Genomic DNA, 18,005 nt, shown 5'->3' on the forward strand with positions numbered 1-18,005 from the left:
TGTTAAGTGACTTGCCTAAGATCACAATTCTAGAGTTATCAAAACTGATCTACAACCCAAGTCTGACCTCAGAGCCCACCAACAAGCCTGTCTCACTTTGGTTTTTATCTGATGACACAAGGAAAATTTCACTGTGTCTTGGCAATGTTGGAAGGAGAGTCTTAGGAACATGAGTTCTTTTAAATTTTAGTCATCAATATTCTTTGTTGGTCTTCATGAAAAATGTGAGATAAAATTTCATTACTCTAATTCCAGGAAGCTCTGTGCATTGGAGACTATGGATAATATGATGTGATCAAGGCAATTGAGGAAGGTGCCTGCAGGAAAGCATACTTGGCTAAAGGAAAATCAGATAACAAGCACTGTGTTATAAAAGAGATCAATTTTGCAAAGGTAAAGTTAAAGAGTTCAAATTCCTGTTAATTTTCAGTGGGCTATTCAGCTGGCTTTTAACCTAGTAGGAAAAGGAACCATTTTTTGGTTTTACAATTATGTATTTTAAGCCTCAGTTGACTCTGCTTGACTCTGGCCTCCTACTTCCATTGTCCAAAGAGCAACCAATGATCTTATTTAAAAAAAAAAAAGAGAGAGAGAGAGAGAAAAGAAATAAGATCACATCACCCCTAGCTCCCCACACTCTTATGGTAGCCTGCAAGGCCCAGTAATATCCCACCCTCCTCCATCCCACTGACTTTTTCTTCCCTCTGGCTGTGTCTCCTTCTTCAGGTTACCTCCACTGAGGGGCCTTCCCCAACCATCCTAACTAAGGTAATCCTCCACCTCAATCACTCCTTATCACACCACCCTGGTTATTTTCTTAATAGCATTTATAATGATCTGAAATTATTTCGCTCATTTATTTCTTTATTATCTACCACCCTCAGCATTCAGTACAGTGCCTGGCACATAATATTGTTGTTGTGTGCCACTGAGTTGATTATGACTCATAGCAACCTTATAGGAGAGGGTAGAGCTGCCCCACAGGGTTTCCAAGGCTGTAATATTCATGGGAGCAGATCATCAGGCATATAGTAGGTGCTAAAAAAATATTTATTGAAATACTGAATGAATGGAGAAAAACCATGCATTATTCTTTGTCTCTAATTATTTTGCAGAATAATTAAACATTTAAGTACAAAGAAATGCTTTTTTGCTACATTCACCTTGATCAATGTTTATTTTATGTCATTTTCTCAAATGATACATTAGTTTCAAAATACACTGAACTTCTGGTAACTTTAACACCCTTTGTATGTTCAAATTAAATTTTTAAAGGCAAATCTTGTTGGTTGGCTCCTAGAGCATTTATAAATGACAGCAGAAAATGTCCCTTCCAAACTGTGTGCAAAATGAAGTATCCAAACTGTTACATTAAAGTTTGTGTGTAGATGATTAGCTTCAGGAAGAATGCCTCATTTCCTAATAGATGTCTTTTTTCATGGATCCATGGTGTGCTCATCAGCTAATGTCCTCTTAGTCTAGTGGTCTGTTGTACTTCCCTTCCATGGCCCTGTTGTGCTCACTCTCTTTTGTTTAAATGACTGCTCTGTCTTAGGTCTGTCACCTCACCCTCTGTATGTCTGCAACCATGTGTCCTTTGCAGGCCCTCTTCTCTTTCTGCACGCTGTCACCTGGCAGAATCCTCACTTCAGCCTTTAACACTAAGCAGATCTCTCTTCAAACTCTGTCTCCGGCCCTGATGTCTTCCAGCTCCCTAGTTCTGTATTTTATCTGCCAGCTAGACATTATCAACTAATATCTGTGTTAGTAATCTACTGCTATGTACAAATCACCCCAAATGTAGTGACTTGAGAGAGTAAACTGTTATTATCTTACAGTTTCTGTGAGTCAAGAATTCAGGGCAAGGATCACTGAGGACCATCTTGGAGGCTGGCTACCACACTATACCCTAATCCAGGTATTAATTCCTCATCTTCCCAAGCAAACCTCCCTCATCTCCTATGTGCTGCATCTGTGTTAATGACATCTGTGCCCTTGTGATATTCAGGCTCAAATCCTTGATGGCATCTTTGCCAAACACTGTTAGTTCTTCTTTTTCCTTGCATTTGCTCCAGTTCTTTTGTCAATTCCCTGAGTCACTTGTATCATTTTCAGTAGCTTTCTCACGCCTCCAGCTTTCATATAGCACAATTTTTATAATGCTCCATCCATGCCCCTAGACCCTTCACTAGGACAGAGTCATAAAGGAAACAATGGCTAGACTTGACTCCATAAAAATAAAAAACTTCGGAAACAGACACACGTACACGAATGTTTGTTGCAGCACTATTCATAACAGCCAGAAGATGGCAACACTTAAATGTCTATCAACAGATGAATGGATTAAAAAAAAAAATGTGGTACATACAGGATTAAAAAAAAATGTGGTACATACATACAGTAGAATGTTACTCAGCCATAAAGAAAAATGAATGAACCTTGAACACATTATGCTGAGTGAAGTCAGCCAGTCATAAAGGATAGATGTTATATGATCCCACTGATGAAATATCTAGTATGGGCAAATGTACAGAGACCAAAGTTTATTACTGGTTACTGGGGTGGTGGGAGGGGGAAAGAGGGAGTCATTGACCAGGGAGCACTGAGCCTCTTGTTAAGGGCGATGGAAAAATTTGGAAACAGATAGTGATGATGGTTGCATAACATGATAAATGTAATTAATGTTGCTGAATTGTACATGTAAAAAATGTTGAAATTATAAATGTTATATATATATATACTTACCACTAAAATGAGAATCATAAAAGCAGAATATTAAAAAAAATAAAACTTCTATATGTCAAAAGACACCATAAATAATTAAAAAATTGACAAAATGCCAAAAATATTTGAAAGTATTGACTAAAAGGTGCTAGCCTTTTACATACCAATAAAAAGACAAAACTTATAAATGAAGAAATCATCATACAAAAAATTTTAAACCATTAGTAACTTAAGAAATGCAAAATAAATAGATATAACTTTTGCTTATAGAATTGATATAAAGATTAAACGAGTTCAAAAGTGAGGGAAAGCAAGCATTTTCTTAGAGTCTCATTTTCTTACAGGTTCCAAAAAGCTAGTATTTTCTCTCATTGTCCTACCATTAACAGCATGTTCTTCTGTTTCTTGCCTTTAAAAAAGTGTGTCTTTTCTTGATTATAAAAATTAAAATATTCATTGTAGAATTTTTGAAATTCCCTGAGGGGAATTTATCAATATGTAGAAAAACCTTAGGAGCATTCATGCCCTGCTTGCATTAATTGGCAGGGGTAAGGTCCACAGTATGTTGTAAAACTGAGGGGAAAAAAATCAGACCATGAAATTTTATCTGTATATATATATATATACATATATTACATATATATACATACATCAATATATACATATATAATATTAACAGTGATTATGATCCCTAGGTGGCGCAAATGGTCTGCACTCAACTGCTGACCTAAAGGTTGGCAGTTCGAACCCACCCAGCAGTACCGTGGACGACAGGCCTGGCAATCTGCTTCCATTAACATTACAGTCAAGAAAACCCTATGGAGCCGCCATGAGTCAGAATCAACTTGACGGCAACTAACAACACCTAATTATTGCTGGGTGGTGGGATTTCACCTCTGTCTTTCCACATTGTCAAAAAACCAAAACCCGTTGCCATCAAGTCGATTCCGACTCATAGCGACCCTATAGGACAGAGTAGAACTGCCCCATAGAGTTTCCAAGGAGTGCCTGGTGGATTCGAACTGCCAACCTTTTGGTTAGCAGCCGTAGCTCCTAACCACTGCACCACCAGGGCTCCACCTTGAGCATATATTATATTTTAGAAATTATGAGTTGTATTATTTGTATAAGCAGAAACTATCTTCATTTTGAAAAAAAGAAGGAAAAAATATACATCCTAGGACCTAGAATTTCTCCTTTTGGGAATTTATTCCAAGGAAATACCTAAAGGCGTACAGACAATTAGATAATAACTTAAATATCCAACAGTAGGGAATTAGTTAAGTAATAGGTGGAAAACTAAGTGGCTCTTAGAAATCATGTTACAGGTGAAGTATTGACATGGGAAATAGTCGTAACTTTTGCTAGTATGTACGGAACGATACAATCTTTGCAAAAATATATACATTCTCTACATATATATCTATCTGTGTGTACACACAAACTAAGTTATTATTATCCCTCGGTGGAAGGTGAGGTTATGAGTAATGTTAACCTTGTGCTTTTCTGCCATTTCATGCCTGGTTTCTCTTCAGATTTGATTTTGAGACTCTCTCTGATTTGTTCCCAAGTTGTATTTCCAGTCTCCTCTTCTTTTCAGTCAAATGTAATTAGCCATATTTTCACACACAAATCTTTCGCACTGTGGCCTCTGTGCTTTCCATGGGCGTGCTCCTTCCAAGAGGGTCTTTGCCCGTCTGTCTGCAAGCATCAGGATCCCACCGTTCAGGACTGAGCCCCTATGCCCTGCCTCCAAGGCTGCCTTCCAGGACCTTCCCGCTCTATGCAATCGCTCCTTCTCTGTATGTGTCCATGCCTTTATTGGTACCTTCGCTGTGGTACTGTTTGCCACTTTGATGGGCTGTAGCTGTTTATCTTGTGCCTTCTCCCGCTTATTAAACAGTATATCCTGTGCAGGCAGAATGCATACAGCACCTAAAAATGCTTCACTCCGGTAGATCTTCAGTAAATTCTTGTCAAGTAAATAATTGAATGGAAGGTTACTTCCAGACCCTCTTGCCTATTGCTAAACTGGTATGTACTTAGGGATTATAAATCCATTTTAATTCTAAGAAAAGCTATTTGGAAGGTGAATCTTCTATAAAAATATATATGAATACATTTCATAGCATCTCTCCAATTCTTCAGTATAGATAATCAAGAATTGACTAAATTTCTAATACAGACATGATTGTTTTCATCATTTTACTCATAAGATGCCCTTGTCTCTATGCTGTAAGTAAGCAAAATGTTATACCTCGATATTCTCGCTTTCCCGTATCTCTACATTGTTAAATTTGCCCATCAACATCTGTGTCACAGTATTAACATTTATTACTCCTTTCTTCTTCTCTACCCTAATGCAGTTTTCATTATTATCTAGAGAAATTTATGTTTTTTTCTTATTTCTCCAGTAAGTAAACTCTGTATTCCAGAACTTAAATTTCTTGTTTTCTTACAGGTTCCAAAAAGCTAGTATTTTCTCTCATTATCCTGCCATTAACAGCATGTTCTTCTGTTTCTTGCCTTAAAAAAGTATATCTTTTCCTGATTATAAGAATAAAAATATTGTAGAATTTTTGAAAAGAAGCAAAAGGGAAAATAAGATCATTTAGAGGAAAGTAAAAATCACATATGATCTCTCTCTTAATTACTTTCGATATTTCGGTGAATTTATCCCCAGACTATTTTTAATACATAAATGTATTTTATTAATTTTTATTAACATAATTGGTGTCATGCTGGATATACTCCTTTGTAGCAGCTTTTAACATATTTTATATTGAAAAAATATATTGTGGCCATTTTCTCATGTCATTCAGTGTTCTCATAGACTAATATTAAATGTTTGCAATAGTAATCATGATAATGGTTACCCCTTACTGGGTATGTCCTAGGTGTTGTATCATTTAATCTTCATAACAACCCTAAAAGGTAGATCTCATTACCCTTGTTGTATAGATGAAAGAGCTGAGGTTCAAAGAGATGAAGTAATTTGCTCAAACATGCACAGTATGCAGCTGATCCATCGAACTCTCCTCTGCTCTTGTCAGTATGACACATCACTTCCTGTGATTTTTAATGACTGTATAGTATTCCATCAGGTAACAATGTCATAATTTATTCTTTTTCTTTCTTTACACAGTTATGTTGTTAGATTTATTTTTGTTCTGATAAATAACATTCAATATGTAGAGTACATTCCATTTTTATTACACAAAACTATGCATGTCTGTCTGCCTGTGTGTATGTATATACCTATACCTGCATTAAATAAAAATGTGTAGGAAGATACATAAAAAAACCCAAACCAAACTTGTTGCTGTCGAGTCAGGACAGAGTAGAACTGCCGTATAAGGTTTCCAGTACTATAATCTTTACAGAAGCAGACTGCCTCATCTTTCTCCCCAGCGCTTAACCACCGTGCCCCCAGGGTAGTCACCCCTAAGGGATAGAAATGCAGGGGATGTGTGGGGAGGAGAAGGAGAAGTTTCACTTTTACTTTATTCACTTCTGTCTGGCTTAAAGTGTTTGTTAAAATCACAGGCATGCATTATTAGGGTAATTAAAAAAACTAACAATAAGACACTGTAATTAAGATTTTTATATGCGAACCCTAGGGCACATTTCTGATTATTTTTAGATAACTTTCCAGAAGAATTAGTACGTAAAAAACAGGGACATCTTTTTTTATTTTTTTTCTCTCTTAGTTACTTTATTTTAACAACAAAGTCCTGTTCGGGGAAATAACATTAGCCCCACCTGACCTCAATCAATGCTAGTTTGGAATGTTTCTAGAGGTCATCTTCCGGAATTGGCAAAAAGGAAGCAAAGAAATTTAGCAGGGATTTAGTAATTATTCTTGGGGTTACAACCTCACACTTGCAAGTGTTGGCTTTCGTTGTAGACAAAACTTTAAATATTACTTTTAAAAGCAATACAGTAGGTGGTTATGTTGTGGAGAATAAAAAGGCTGCCCTCATGTTATGCAAATAGGTACTTGTGACTTGGAATACAATTTCCAGAGACAACATCATACATAGATTTTAAAATGTTGGATCTCAAACAAGTTAGACAAAAATGAAAATGTGCTCAGGACAAGTATGATAGTCAATTCCTCCCTTCACAAAGTAGTTCCAGGGATGATGAAGACACGAATGTCAAAGATGCCGGAAGAGAAGGTAAGAAATGCAGAGTCAGGAAATATGAAAGTGGGAAAAAAAGAGTAATCTTTCTAATTTAGAAGTAATCTTCCTAATTTAGCATATTTTATGTTATGTGTGGTTTTAAATATGTGGTAACTAAGTTTATAAATTAAACATTGTAAACACTTGATGATTTCTCTCTCTCCCTAAAAACAGGGACATCTTAAAGTTTCTTATTATTTTATGTAACATTGCCTTCCCAGTAAGATGTTACCAATTTATACACTTCACCAGAAGTAGGAGGGTCCATTTTGCTGTTTTCTGACTGATAGTGGGTATTAACATTCTTTTTGTCTTTGTCAGTTTCATATATGAAACATTATATCAGGTTCAGTTTAGTTTTTCAAGTCAGGTTGAATGTTTTCTTCTGTTGTTATTTCTACTTTTTTTTTTGTGAGTTACCTATTCATGTACTTTTCCCATTTTTCTATTGTGCTGTTTTCCTTTTTTGTTACTGATTTGCCAGAAGTCCTTGTATATTATAAATACACAATCTTTGTCATATATGTTGCCAGTATTTTTATCTAACTTATGCTTGCCTTTTTATTTTGTTTATACTCTTCTTTTGAGGAATAACAGTTAAATTTTTTTTTAAGTAGCTAAATCTATCAATCTGGTGGGAGTAATCTTGTTATTTTTGTTCTGAAACTCATCAGTGCTGACTGTGCAATTTAAATTGAGGGGAGGGTGAGCACTGAAGCTTAGAGGTGCTGGTTAATTTACCAAAGAATACATAGTCATAGCGAGGAGCCAGGGAAGCTGCAAATGAGAATGCAAATTTAGAAAAAAATTCTTAAATTTAAAACCCTTATGGGAAAAGGAGCAGTTTGGAACCCACACTTTACCTGTGTGCCAGTGTTGGCAGCACTGCAGAGGGAGCAGTGGAGAGGAATGGGTGGTACGTGGAGGCCAGAAAGGTAAGGTTCGCTGGGTGGGGAGTCAGAGTAGAAATGGCAAGTGGTTTCAGTGTCAGGAACCGGAAAGTGAAGGTAGAAATGAGGCGTGGCCACTGGCACTGGCACCAGAAACACTTGAAAAGTACTGTCCACAAATAATAAATAGAACAATAAGAAAATGCAGCATATCTAAAGTGACGTCATAAGAGGCCATTTTTATTTGAAAGTGAGTAATGTAATCTTAATACAGAGATTTACTGGTTAGATTTATGTGATGTAGAATGCATTTTCTTTTTCTAGATTTCATTTATTTATTCTCAGCAGTGATTGCTTTTGGAACATTGCATCTTAATAAAAAACTATTTTGCTGCTAAAAGATAAATATTAAAATGACTTTCCTCCAAATGCCTAGATAATTAAGCTATTATCCCCATCTGAACTTTTAATCATGCAAAACTTCACCAGAAATATTTATTTTCCTGGTTATGATTGTTATTGACAAACCATTGATTACATACAGGGCACTCTGCTAATTCTAGAAATGTCATTCCTTGCCCTTGAGGCATCAGGTTTGGCGGTGACATTCAAAGCTAGTGAAATCCCACAAAATAATGAATATCACCCGTAAGTGCTGTGCTCCTTTAAAAAATCACCACCACTGACTCCTCTGACAGGGATCACGATAGAGGGTCCTGGACAGAATGGGAGAAAAATATACAACAAAATTCAGATTCACAAAAAAGACCAGACTTTACTGGCCTGACAGAGACTGGAGGAATCCCCAAGACTATGGCCCCTGGACACCCTGCTAACTCAGAACTGAAGCCACTCCTGAAGTCCACCTTTCAGCCAAGGATTAGACAGGCCTATAAAACAAACAATAATACATGTGAGGAGTGTGCTTCTTAGATCAATCAAGTATATGAGACCAAATGGGCAACACCTGCCCAAAAACAAAGATAAGAAGGCAGGAAGGTACAGGAAAACTGGACCAATGAAAACGGGGAGCCCAGAGTGGAAAGGGGAGAGTGCTGACACATTGCAGGGATTGCAACCAATGTCACTAAACAATACGTGTATAAATTTTTGAATGAGAAACTAATTTGCTCTGTAAACTTTCACCTAAAGCACAATAAAATAAAAAAATAAAGGGGGTGGTGGTAGTGGAATTACCTATGAAATACGAAATGGTCAACAATTACTTTAAAAAAGAGATGAGAATGTAAGGGGGCAGGGAAACTAGATTAATAGAAATGGAACAACCAGAATGGAAATAATGAGAATGTTCACACATTGTGAAGAATGTAACCAATGTCACTGAACAACTTCTGTAGAAATTGTTGAATGGGAACCTAAACTGCTGTGTAAATCTTAACCAAAAACATAATAAAATATTATTAAAAAAAAAAAAAAAAGCTAGTGAAATCCTAGAGAATTTTAGATGGGGGCGCGCAGAAAGCATGTTCTTGAAAGAAAATCACCTCTACAGATTACTCTGCCTTTTAATATACTTTAGATGCCCATCCCTGAAAAAGAAGCTTCAAAGAAAGAAGTCATTCTTCTGGCAAAGATGAAACATCCCAACATTGTAACCTTCTTCAGTTCATTTCAAGGTTTGACTTTCTAATATTCTTAAAATATTTTCATAAAGTATAGACAGATTGGCTATATAAAAGATACGTTCCTAAGAATTGTGTATAAATAAATTTTTGTAAATGGGGTCATTCTCTCATTTACTTATAATTTGAGATGTCTGTATTTCTTCTGTGATGAGGTTTTATATGCAGCCTTGTTAAGTTTGCTTAAGTTTTTCCCCCCTCCTTAATTCTCACTGCCTCAAATAGGCAATGATTGGAGTATTAGCTTTGCTGCAGTAAAACAGTTGCTGTTGAGTTGATTCTGACTCATGGCGACCCCACATGTGTCAGAGTAGAACTGTGCTCCATAGGGTTTTTAATGGCTGATTTTTTGGAAGAAGATCACCAGGCCTTTCTTCTGAGGGCTCTCTGGGTGGACTTGAACTGCCAATCTTTCGACTAGCGGCCAAGCATGTTAACCATTTACATCACCGAGGTACAGGCAGTCCCCACATTATGAGCAAGTTCTGTTTCTAACTCTGTCTTTAAATCAAATATATATGTAAGTCGGAACAGTTAGGTACGGTTCATATCTAATGTCAGTTAGTCAGATGTCTGTCTTAGCATATAGTTTACTTTTCTATGCATAAAAAACGTTAAAGAAACACTTCCAGATACACTGAAACATCTTTAACATAACAATACAGTAATAAAAATAATAAAGTTTTGAGGCGCATCTCAAAGTAGTACCTGTTTGTTATTATGAACCACTAAATGTACCTCAAATTTTTAATATAATAGGCTTTACTGGGGTTGGTTCGTAACTTTGGGTTGTACGTAAGTCAGACATTTGTAACCTGGGGACTGCCTGTACTCCTTGCTGCAATAACAGCCCCCAAATTAGTGGCCTACAACAATGCTATTTCTCACTGATATTGCATGTTGACTGTGGGTGGGTTTGGGTCTTAATCTGGGGCCCGGGCTGAAGGAGCAGCCACCTCTGGGGCACACTGTTCTCATGAGCCAGGGAAAAGAGCAGGGAACAGAGCCGACCGCACCATCACTCTCACAGCCCTGCTAGGATGTGGCAGGTTTCACAGGTTCCTGTTCCTGTCGCCAAAACAGCCAGGCAGCCAAGCCTGATAAAGGGGCAGAGTGCACTCTACCTACCTGAGGCCCTGCAGGTCCCATGACGGTGGGTGGGGCTCGTTATCATCTTACTGAAAGGCAGCAACGCTGCTCACCATAGCCAAGCATGCTGCTAAAATAAACCACTACCAAAACAGCTGCTGCAGAGTGGCGCCCATGTGTGTCAGAGTAGGACTGTGCTCCATACGGTTTTCAGTGGCTGATTTTTTGGAAGTAGATCACGAGGCCTTTCTTCCAAGGCGCCTCTGGGTGAACTTGAACCTCCAACATTTTGGTTAGCAGCTGTGCACAGTAACCCTTTGCACCATTCAGGGACTCACTACGAAAATAGAGAGGAAACACTTTAAGGAAGTAATTCCTTTCCTCTGCACACTGGAATACATCTATTCTGCATCCATCTATCACTGTACTCCAAAGGGTAAAAAATCATATGAAAGGAGCATTGGGCAGTGACCATTCATTCATATAACAAATATTGAGTGCTTACTGAATGTTAGCCACGGCAGGGACAGATTACCCAATAAGCAAGGTAAGCTGTGGTGAAACCCATGTGAAATTGTGCACTACAGATTAGTAAATAAACACAAGTAAGCCTGTTTGAAACTTGCTTAAGGTAAGCCCGTGCGTACTTTGCTTGCTGGTTAAATAGTCCACCCCTGTTAGGCAGTGTTCTAGGTGTCAGGAATATAGCAGTGAATAAAATGACAGAAATTCCTGTCCTCAGTCCCACTCCTAGGAATAGATCCCAGAGAAATAACAGCTGTCACACGAGTAGACACATGCACACCCATGTTCATTGCAGCATTGTTCACAATGGCAAAAAGATGGAAGCAACCTAGATGCTCTTCAGCAGATGAATGGATAAACAAACTATGGGACATGCACACAATGGAATACTATGTAATAATAAAGAACAATGATGAATATGCAAAGCATCTCATAACATGGATGAAACTGGAGGACATTATGCTGAGTGAAATAAGTCAATCACAAAAAGACAAATATTGTATGAGACCACTACTATAAAAACTCATGAAAAGGTTTCCACACAAAAAAGAAACAATCTGATGGTTACAAGGGAGGGGAGGAATGGGGAGGGCAAAACACTAAACAGACATTAGAAAAGTGGTAACTTTGAAGGGTAAGACAGTACACAATACTGGGGAAGCCAGCACAACTTGACCAAGGCAAGGTCATGGAAGCTCCCATAGACACAACCAAACTCACTGAGGGACCAAATTACTGGGCTGAGGGCTGGGGACCATGGTCTCAGGGAACATATAGCTCAATTGGCATAACATAGTATATAAAGAAAATGTTCTACATTGTACTTTGGTGAGTAGCATCTTGGGGTCTTAAAAGTTTGTGATAGACCGTCTAAGATGCTTTACTGGTCTCACCCTGTTCGGAGCAAGAGAGAATGAAGAAAACCAAAAACACAAGGGAAAGATAGTCCAAAGGACTAATGGACCATGAGTAACCACAGCCTCCACCACACTGAGTCCAGCACAACTAAATGGTACCCAGCTACCACCACAGACTGCTCTGACAGGGATCATAATACAGGGTCCCTGACAGAGCTGGAGAAAAATGTCAAAAAAAATCTAACTCACACACACAAAAATAGACCAGACTTACTTACTGGTCTGACAGAGACTGGAGAAGCCTTGAGAATGTGGCCCCAGACACCCTTTTAACTCAATACTGAAGTCACTTCTGAGATTCACCCTTCAGCCAAAGATCAGACAGGCCCATAAAACAAAACAAGGCTAAAGGGGCACACCAGCCCAGGGACAAGGACGAAAAGGCAGGAGGGGACAGGAAAGCTGGTAATGGGGAACCCAGGGTCAAGAAGGGGAGAGTGTTGACATGTCATGGAGTTGGCAACCACTGTCACAAAACAATATGTGTATTGTTCAATGAGAAACTAATTTTCTCTGTAAACCATCTAAAATACAAAAAAAAAAAATTCCTGTCTTCATGGAGCTTACATTCTAGTGGGGTGTGGGGGGGAGACTGACAATAAAAAATATACAATGTGCCAAGTGTTTATAAGGCTGTGACAGGGCTCGTAAGCTCCACGGTTCACCATGGGGCAGCTCCAGCCGAGCGCCCAGCACTGGGGGTGCTTAAATTCACCAGTCACAGGTAGAATGGAGCAGGAGTGTTACCTACGTGTCTTAAAGCATCATCAGGTTGGTAAAAACAAGAAAATAAATAAATGCAGCCACTATTTTTTGAGTTTTTATGCTGTGCAGGATGCATTTACTCACCAGAGTTTTTCTTCTAGAAGCTGTGTGTCTTACAAATTAAAGCCACGACATTCACTTAGGGGAAACTGAGTTTCTCTTGATGGTGGCAGAATAATTTGGACAGATAGTGGTGATGGTTGCACAACAGGATGAACGTAATCAATGTCACTGAATTGTACATCTAAAAAATATTGAACTGGCGAACATTTTGTTATATATAGTTTTACCACAATAAAGTAATTAAAACAAAACAAGCCCACTGCATTCAAAGTAGTCCTCTAGATACTGCCCTTCTTTAACGACTGCATGTTTTAAAGAGCTCTCATTACTCTTCAAGGTCTTCCTGGGAGCAGAGAAGTACACACAGGCAAGGAATTGAGTTTACTGAACAACTTTTATGGGGCAGCCACTGAATGAAGTGCCCTGTGCTCCTGTTCATGGATTCCTAACAACAAGGTCATAAGATCTTACCTCCTTTCACTCTTTGGGTTGTTGCTGTGCCTCCCTGTCTGGCTGTCTCCTCCTCATCCTCAGGCCTTTCCTGAGCTCACAATTCAAATCAGAGGTCATCCACAGCACGTTATTGTATGCGTATTCATGTCTATTTATACATGTAATTATGAATTTGTTTAATATTTGTCTTCCCCATTTTTTATTGTGTTTTGGTGAAAGTTTACAGAGCACATTAGTTTCTCATTCAAAAATTTATACACAAATTATTTTGTGACATTGGTTGCAATCCCCACGTTTGTCAGCACTCTTCCCTTTTCACTTTCCACCTGGGGTTCCGCATGTCCATTTTCCTGTCCCTTCCCGCCTTCTCGTCTTTGTTTTTGGGCAGGTGTTGCCCATTTGGTCTTGTATACTTGATTGAACTAAGAAGCACCTTTCTCATGTGTGTTATTGTTTGTTTCATAGGCCTGTCTAATCTTTGGCTGAAAGGTGATGTCTCCCTTTCAGCCGTAAACTTTATGAATCTGGTAGCTCATCTCTTTGGCTCACATGTGATCCTTGGTAACATCTTCCCACAGACAGGGAGCTCCATGAGGACAGTGCCACCCATAGTAGATGCTCATTGCAAACTTGTTGAATCACTGGATGGACTGTTGTTGTTGTTAGGTGCCATCCAGTCAGTTCTGACACACAGCGACCCTATGTACGACAGAACTAAACGCTACCCAGTCCTGCGCCATCCTCACAATTTTTGCTATGCTTGAGCCCATTGTTGCAGCCACTGTGTCAATCCATCTTGTTGAGGGTCTTCCTCATTTTTGCTGACCCTCCACTTTACCAAGCATGATGTCCTTCTCCAGGGACTGGTCCCTCCTGATAACATGTCCAAAGTACACGAGACGAAGTCTCACTATCCTTGCTTCTAAGGAGCATTCTGGTTGTACTTTTTCCAGGACAAATTTGTTCGTTCTTCTGGTAGTCCGTGGTATATTCACTATTCTTCCCCAACACCATAATTCAAAGGTGTCAGTTCTTCTTTGGTCTTTCTTATTCATTGTCCAGCTTTCCATGCATATGAGGTGATTGAAAATACCATAGCTTGGGTAAGGCCCACCTTAGTCCTTAAAGTGACATCCTTGCTTTTCAACACTTTAAAGAGGTCTTTTACAGCAGATTTGCCCAACGCAATAGGTCATCTGGTTTCTTTTTTTTTTTTTTTTTGGTTGTCAGTAATTTTATTAATATAGGGTTCCAGGAACCAAAAAAGTTATCATCCCACTCCTGTCTAATTTATTAGCGTTAACAAAAGTACTCTAGTTCTGAAGAACAGAAATGTAACTCATATCACCAGGAGAGATATTTGTGGCTTCTCATCCTTTCAGCAAATTGAGTCTGTTCACAGGCTTACTTTTTTTTTTTTTTTAGTTTTTTATTTTTTCCCATACGAAAATTTATATATACATTGTTATGTGACTCTTAATTGCTCTCCCCATACTGTGACAGCACACTCCTCCTTTCCACCCCTAATTCCCCATGTCCATTCTCCCCACTCCTAACCCTCTCTGCCTTCCAATCTCACCTCCGGACAGAAGCTGCCCATTTAGTCTCTTATATCTACTTGAGCTAAGAGGGACACTCCTCATGAGTATCACTTTATGTCCCACAGTCCAGTCCAATCCCTGTCTGAAGAGTTGGCTTCGGAAATTGTTTTAGTTCTGGGCTGATAGAGAATCCAGGGGCTATGCATTCCGGGGTTCCTTCAGTCTGAGTCAGACCATTAAGTCTGGTCTTCTTACTATAGAATTTGAGTTCTGTATCCCACCTTTCTCCTGCTCCATCAGGGACTCTCTGTTGTGTTCCCTGTGAGGGCGTCATTGGTGGTAGCCGGGCACCATCTAGTTCTTCTGGTCTCAGGCTGATGAAGTCTCTGGTTTCTGTGGCCCTTTCTGTCTCTTGGGCTACTACTTTCCTTGTGTCTTTGTTGTTCTTCATTCTCCTTTACTCCAGGTGGTTGAGACCAACTGATGCATCTTAGATGGCTGCTTGCAAGATTCTAAGACCCCAGATGCCACTCACCAAAGTAGGATGTGGAACATTTTCTTAATAAACTTTGTTATGCCAGTTGACCTAGATGTCCCCTGAAAGCATGGTCCCCAGGCCCCTACCCCTGCTACTCTGTCCCTCAAAGTGTTTGATTGTATTCAGGATACTTCTTAGCTTTGGTTTAGTCCAGTTGTGCTGACTTCCCCTGTAGTGTGTGCTGTCCTTCCCTTCACCTAAGATAATTGTTATCTATTATCTAGTTAGTAAATAATCCTCACCCTCCCTCTGCACCCTCGTAACCATCAAAGAGTGTTTTCTTCTGTGTTTAAACCTTTTCTTGAGTTCTTGTAATAGTGGGGTTACACAATATTTGTCCTTCTGTGACTGACTAAATTCACTCAGCATAATGACCTCCATCTTCCTCCGTGTTATGTTTCACGGCTTCATCATTGTTCTTTATCGTTGCATAGTATTCCATTGTTTGGATATACCATAATTGGTTTGTCCATTCATCTGTTGATGGGCACCTAGGTTGCTTCCATCTTTTTGCTATTGTGAACAGTGCTGCAGTGAACATGGGTGTGCATATATCTACTCGTGTGATAGCTCTTATTTCTCTAGGATATATTCCAAGGAGTAGGATAACTGGATCATATGGTACTTCTATTTCTACCTTTTTAAGGAAGTGCCAAATCCATTTCCAAAGTGGTAGTACCATTTTACATTCCCACCAACAGTGTATAAGTGTTCCAGTCTCTCCACAACCTCTCCAGCATTTATTATTTTGTGGTTTTTGGATGAATGCTAGCCTTGTTGAGGTGAGATGGTATCTCATTATAGTTTTGATCTGCATTTCTCTAATGGCTAATGATCGAGAGCATTTCTTCATGTGTCTGTTAGCTGCCTGAATATCTTCTTTGCCAGAGTTCCTATTCGTATCCTTTGCCCATTTTTTAATTGGGTTATTTGTCTCTTTGTTGTTCAGGTTTTGCAGTATCTTGTAGATTTTAGAGATTAGATGCTGATCAGATTTGTCATAGCTAAAAATTTTTTCCCAGTCTGCCCATTTTTTAATTGGGTTATTTGTCTCTTTGTTGTTCAGGTTTTGCAGTATCTTGTGGATTTTAGAGATTAGATGCTGATCAGATTTGTCATAGCTAAAAATTTTTTCCCAGTCTGTAGGTTATCTTTTGACTCTTTCGGTGAAGTCTTTTGATGAGCGTAAGTGTTTGATTTTTAGGAGCTCCCATTTATCTAGTTTCTCTTCTGGTGTTTGTGCCTTGTTTCTTATGGTTCATACTGTATTTATGCCATGTATTAGGGCTTCTGGCATTGTCCCTATTTTATCTTCCATGATCTTTATTGTTTTCAATTGTATATTTAGGTCTTTAATCCACTTTGAGTTAGTTTTTATGCATGGTGTGAGGTATGGGTCTTATTTCAGTTTTTTGCAGATGGATATCCAGTTATGCCAGCACCATTCGTTAAAGAGACTGTCATTTCCCCAATTAATGGACTTTGGGGCTTTGTCAAATATCAGTTGCTCATAGGTGGATGAATTTATGTCTGGATTCTCAATTCTGTTCCATTGGTCTATGTATCTGTTGTTGTACCAGTACCAGGCTGTTTTGCCTACCACAGCGGTATAATAGGTTCTATCAGGTAATGTGAGGTCTCCCACTTTGTTCTTGTTCTTGAGTAATGCTTTACTTGTTCGAGGCCTCTTCCCTTTCCATATGAAGTTGGTGATTTGTTTCTCCGTCTCATTAAAAAAGGCCATTGGAATTTGGATCAGGATTACATTGTATCTGTAGATCGCTTTGGGTAGACTTGACATTTTCACAATGTTGAGTCTACTTATCCATGCTTTTTCCTTATCTATGTTTTTCCACTTATGCAGGTCTCTTTTGGTTTCTTGCAGTAGTGTCTTGTAGCTTTCATTGTATAGGTCTTTTACATCTCTGGATAGATTTATTCCTAAGTAATTTATCTTCTTGGTTCTCTTTGTTGGTGTAGAGGAATCCAACTGATTTTTGTATGTTTAGCTCGTATCCTGAAACTTTGCTGAAATCTTCTATTAGTTCCAGTAGTTTTCTTGTGGATTGTTTGGGGTTTTCTGCCTATAAGATCATGTCATCTGCAAATAGAGATACTTTGACTTCTTCCCTTCCAATTTAGATGTCTTTATTTCTTTTTCTAGCCTAATTGACCTCTAGCACAATGTTGAATAAGAGTGGTGATAAAGGGCATCTTTGTCTGGTTCCCGTTCTCAAGGGGAATGCTTTCAAAGTCTCTCCATTTAGGATGATGTTAGTTGTTGGCTTTGTATAAATTCCCTTAATTATACTGAGGAATTTCCCTTCTATTCCCATTTTGTTGAGAGTTTTTATCATGAATGAGTGTTGGACTTTGTCAAATGCCTTTTCTGCATCGATTGATAAGATCATGTGGTGCTTGTCTTTTGTTGTATTTATGTGATGGATTACATTGATTGTTTTTCTAATGTTGAACCATCCCTGCATACCTGGTATAAACCCCACTTGATCACGATGAATTATTTTTTTGATAGGTTGCTGAATTCTAGTGGCTAGAATTTTGTTGAGGATTTTTGCATCAATGTTCATGAGGGATATTGGTCTGTAATTTTCTTTTTTTGTGGTGTCTTTACCTGGTTTTGGTGTCAGGGTTATGCTGGCTTCATAGAAT

General features: G+C 38.6%; 1 protein-coding gene across 1 annotated transcript in view; it reads left to right on the plus strand.

Moving 5' to 3' along the window:
- Positions 1-285: 285 nt before the first annotated feature.
- Positions 286-18,005, plus strand: part of NEK5 (NIMA related kinase 5) — a gene marked incomplete at its 5' end in the record, with an annotated part of 80,404 nt that continues 62,684 nt past the window's right edge. Inside the window, 3 exon segments of the mRNA XM_023731506.1 lie at positions 286-393; positions 9,342-9,438; positions 10,587-10,597. Coding sequence (XP_023587274.1) covers positions 286-393; positions 9,342-9,438; positions 10,587-10,597 — 216 coding nt within the window.

The sequence above is a fragment of the Trichechus manatus genome, unplaced genomic scaffold (genome assembly GCF_000243295.1).
Source record: "Trichechus manatus latirostris isolate Lorelei unplaced genomic scaffold, TriManLat1.0 scaffold00044, whole genome shotgun sequence".
Classification (NCBI taxonomy): Eukaryota; Metazoa; Chordata; class Mammalia; order Sirenia; family Trichechidae; genus Trichechus; species Trichechus manatus.